At 27.6% G+C, this 4231-nt stretch overlaps 1 protein-coding gene across 1 annotated transcript; it reads right to left on the bottom strand.

Moving 5' to 3' along the window:
- Positions 1-2528: 2528 nt before the first annotated feature.
- LOC120358454 lies at positions 2529-3906 on the bottom strand (the record flags this gene model as incomplete). The annotated part of the gene is made up of 1 exon (XM_039452804.1): positions 2529-3906. A coding segment is annotated over one exon (579 nt), but the record flags the coding sequence as incomplete, so codon positions are not given.
- Between the last annotated feature and the right edge of the window lie 325 nt (positions 3907-4231).

The raw sequence follows: 4231 nt of genomic DNA, 5'->3' as shown, positions 1-4231 counted from the left end.
GGGCACATGTGCTTTACCTAGCAGTAGCGCGCATAGCTTTACAAATAATAGGTATCGGGGAGCCCGTCTCAAGAAGAGAATAGGAAAAATAAAGGATTTATATGTAAAGGACTTTATCGATTAAAAAATATAGTTATGGTAAATAATGATAAACTTTATTAATTTTTTGCGTCTGCAGCCGACTTATTACAAATAACAACATTTATTGCAAGGGCAAGGAAAACTGCAGAAAACCTTACCAGTATCCGAACAAATACAAAATTATATAATTATAAATGTATTATATTATTGTAAACAAAGAAATATAAATGTTATTATAATAATTATTTAAGTAACATATTGACTTGGGATCTCCCGACTTTCCAGAGCGGGTGTCTTGACAATCAATTTAATATCACTCAGCGTCTCTAAATGTACTCTCAATGATATTTTAATTTTTTCAAAAATATTAGGTCAATTTGCCAAACATCACATTAACAAGGAATAAATATTTATTTTTGATATTTTAAATTATTATTTTATTATTATTCTTTAAATTTACATTTTTTACAATACCTGTTTATTATATATGCAATATAGGACTTATGGGGCTAAGAATATAATAATATGTAAATAGAAATTCTATTATAATTATATAATATTAAATTAATATTAATATATAATATTAAATATATGGGCCCCAAATTGCGCCCAGCAGTGTAGCCGAGCACGTGTCTGTCATCAATGCATATGTATGAGTGAAGTCCTATCTGTGATGACCAGTGCTACTGCGCATGCGTCAGAAGTCCCTCAATCTGAGAACACTGGGCCAGTGTTCTCAGATTGAGGGACTTCTGACTTCTAACGCATGCGCAGTAGCACTAGTCATCACACATAGGCCTTCACTCACACATATGCATTGATGACAGACTCGTGCTCGGCTCATAGACATAGGAATATAGAGATGGAGCATAAGCTCAATACATAGACGAGGAGAGTGAAGCCACTAAGGGACGGGTAGTGTGCCCATTTCTTATTGGTCAAAATATTGGTCAAAATGCGCATGTGCAATTCCGCTTAATATGAAAAATTGTCAACCATGGTTACGATTTCTTTTCTCTTTTAGAGAAATTAATTACTGTAAATATTAAATTGGTTAGTGATTAATTACTTTATGTATTGAAAGCATTAACAACAGTGCTCTTAATACTTAAATTAAATAATAAATTATTAACCAATTCTTTACATTACAGTAATCAATTTTTCTAAAGATGCCTAATAACAATAAGGAAAGTATAACAGAAGATATCAATAAAAAATACACAATAACAAAAAAAATTATTAAAATTAATTAAAAAATATTTAACAAAAACAAGAAAAAGAAAAAAAATTTTTAAACTATACACGTAAAAAATAATAATAGAAGAGGAAAGTAATAAAAAAGAGAGAGAGAGAGAAAGAGAGGAAGAGAGAGTTAAATAGAATTAAATACATCATTATATGATTATACAAATAGTATTTATTATTATATTATACTTACATGCTTATTATACAACATGCACTGTAAAAAAATATACATACATAGTTTATTACATACCTTTAAATAATGTTATTTTATTATACAATTGGCGATAACTAGGTTTATTTTTAAAATTTAAAGTTATATAATGTAATCTTATTTTAATGTATTTTTGAATAATCGCTCGTATTAAATGCACAATACGATTTTCTAGAGGTGACTGATCATATGTATGCTCTTTTAAGTCTTCAAATAAAGATATATTGATGAATAATTTTAAGACTTGATTAGAAAGATATGCCTCATGAAACTTTTTGTTCATTAATCCATTATTATCACTGACATGAAGAGCATGCCTAATCACAGTCTCACATTTATTACATATTATAATAACGTCATTCGACGGAAATATTAATGTTTTTCGATTTTTTATATTTATCAGATTGTTATTATTGTCATCTCTTTTTTGTTAATGCACAAATGCATTCCTCACAACGTAGATTTTTTTTAAATTGTTTTGCAACATAGCCTGCTATATATTCAATAATATTTTGGAAAAAATTAGATATTTCTCTAACATCTGTTAAATAATTGTGATCATTTATTATATAAAATAGATTTTCAGCTTCATTTATATCAGCAGAAACATTTATATTAGTATTATTAATCAATCGTGATAAACGTGTGCTAATATTTATAACATCTTCAGAATTAGACAATTTATTAGCTAATGAAACATGCAAAATTGCAATGTGTTCTAATGGAATACAATTTCCGGTATGTACGTCACGTACTTCTGCATGAACTAGTATTTTTTTAATAGCTGCTTTAAATTGACGAACAGTGGGATTATTGTTATTTCCTCCATGACGTCTTATACATCCAAATAATAATTCAACATGATCCTGGCTTAATTTATAAAAAGAAATATATTTTAAAAGTTGAAGCTTTTCACAAACTTTTTCATGCAATTTAAGCGTGCTGTGAATACAGATTAAAAAACCTATAAAACCTGTTTTTTTGCGAGAATTAATTAAAAATTGACCATTATTTGTTTTTAAAGATAAAATATATAACTTAATTTCATTTAATTTATTTGTTATTAATTTTATATTTTGCATGTTTAAAGGTTGCTTAAATTCTCTTTGTTTCATACTTTTTGAGTTCAAAATATCAAATAAATCATTAAAAACTCGCAAAAATTGAATTGTTCCTTGACAAAATTGAAACTCTTTTAATTTTAAATTGTCTTTACAAAAAGAAAGTGCATTTGCTAGAGATGTACTAAAAATTTGTGATGCTAATTTTACTTTCATTTTCTGCTTGTGATAATGAATGTGAGCACTTCTTAATTTATTTCCCAAATGCATACCTTCATTTTCTTGAAGTTCATGCAATTTAACTATATCTGACCAATTAACAGATTGATCATTACCATCAATAATGTTTTTAACATCTCCAAAAACATTACGTACTAACTTCAACATATGGCAGGGATCCGGAAATGTGAAAATTTCTTCCCCTGTGTCAGGATGTGGAAATGATGTCTGTAATGATGTAACATTATCAAAATTACACCCAAGAAGCTTAAATAAACTAAAATTTGTACTTGTTCCGTCACAAGTAACAGACACCACTCTCAAGCCAGTATTATGAATTGCGGAAATGCATTGTAGCGTAAGGTTTCTTTTTTGCTCGGCAGTTAGTTTGTTTATAAAAAAATATGCTATAGGGATTTTCCATGCAGAATTAATGCATACAATAGTAAAAACTAAGGCTTCAGTTGCAATAACAGTATTATCACATGCAATATAATCACCCATATCAACTTAACCACAAAATTTTGAACCATCATATTCCACATGCTGTCGAATTGCCATTTCATCAAAAATTAAGGATCCTACTAATGGATAATCTGTACTTTTTACACGTTGCTTAATACAATTCAATGCTTCCGAACTAATACCAGGTTTTCCTTCAATGCTATGATACCATTTAGCAATAGTTTTTACATGTAGCAAGCAAGAATTAAATTTAGAGCGAACATATTCATATGCACGTGGAGAATAATAATGTATAGTTAAAGCAAAAGTGCGCAATTGCTCATCATATTTTCTAGGCAAACATTTGTTTTTCTGCTTTATTAATTGTTTAAAAAGTTTACCATTCGATTCATCCAAAGTTTCTAGAATATCAGCTTCTTCATTATTTAGTAAATTTTTTTGTTTTAATGTATTCAATAAACATTTTAACGTTGTTATCCGATTAGCTTTTCGACGCACATTTTGTTGTAAGTTTCGCATTTTCTTTTTATAATGCTGTTTCAAAAATGTTATTCTTTTCCTCAGTCTACATTTCTCAGGAGAGTAATATGTTCTGCTAGGTGATACCATGACTGCTTTGTCGTTTTTTTATGTTGAAGGTTGTGTTAAAAGTAATAATAATATAAGTATTTCATTATTATTATAAATTTCAAAAATAATGATTAAAAATTGTTACATTAATTTAAATTGTGTGTTAAATTTAAATTTGTTATAATTTAATATTATAATAACTGCTACAATAAAATAACTATTTTTTACATATAAAATTATCCATGATTGGCGTTGATGGTCTCTCTGTTGATTCTTTAATAACTGCTATATTATGGCCTTCTGTTTGTATTTTGTAAATATTTGTTTCCATTTGTGTATTTGATATATTTATTTCACATTCTCTCTAAAATATATATAT

The sequence above is a fragment of the Solenopsis invicta genome, chromosome 1 (genome assembly GCF_016802725.1).
Source record: "Solenopsis invicta isolate M01_SB chromosome 1, UNIL_Sinv_3.0, whole genome shotgun sequence".
Taxonomy (NCBI): domain Eukaryota; kingdom Metazoa; phylum Arthropoda; class Insecta; order Hymenoptera; family Formicidae; genus Solenopsis; species Solenopsis invicta.
This window is presented reverse-complemented; position numbering and strand designations above follow the sequence as displayed.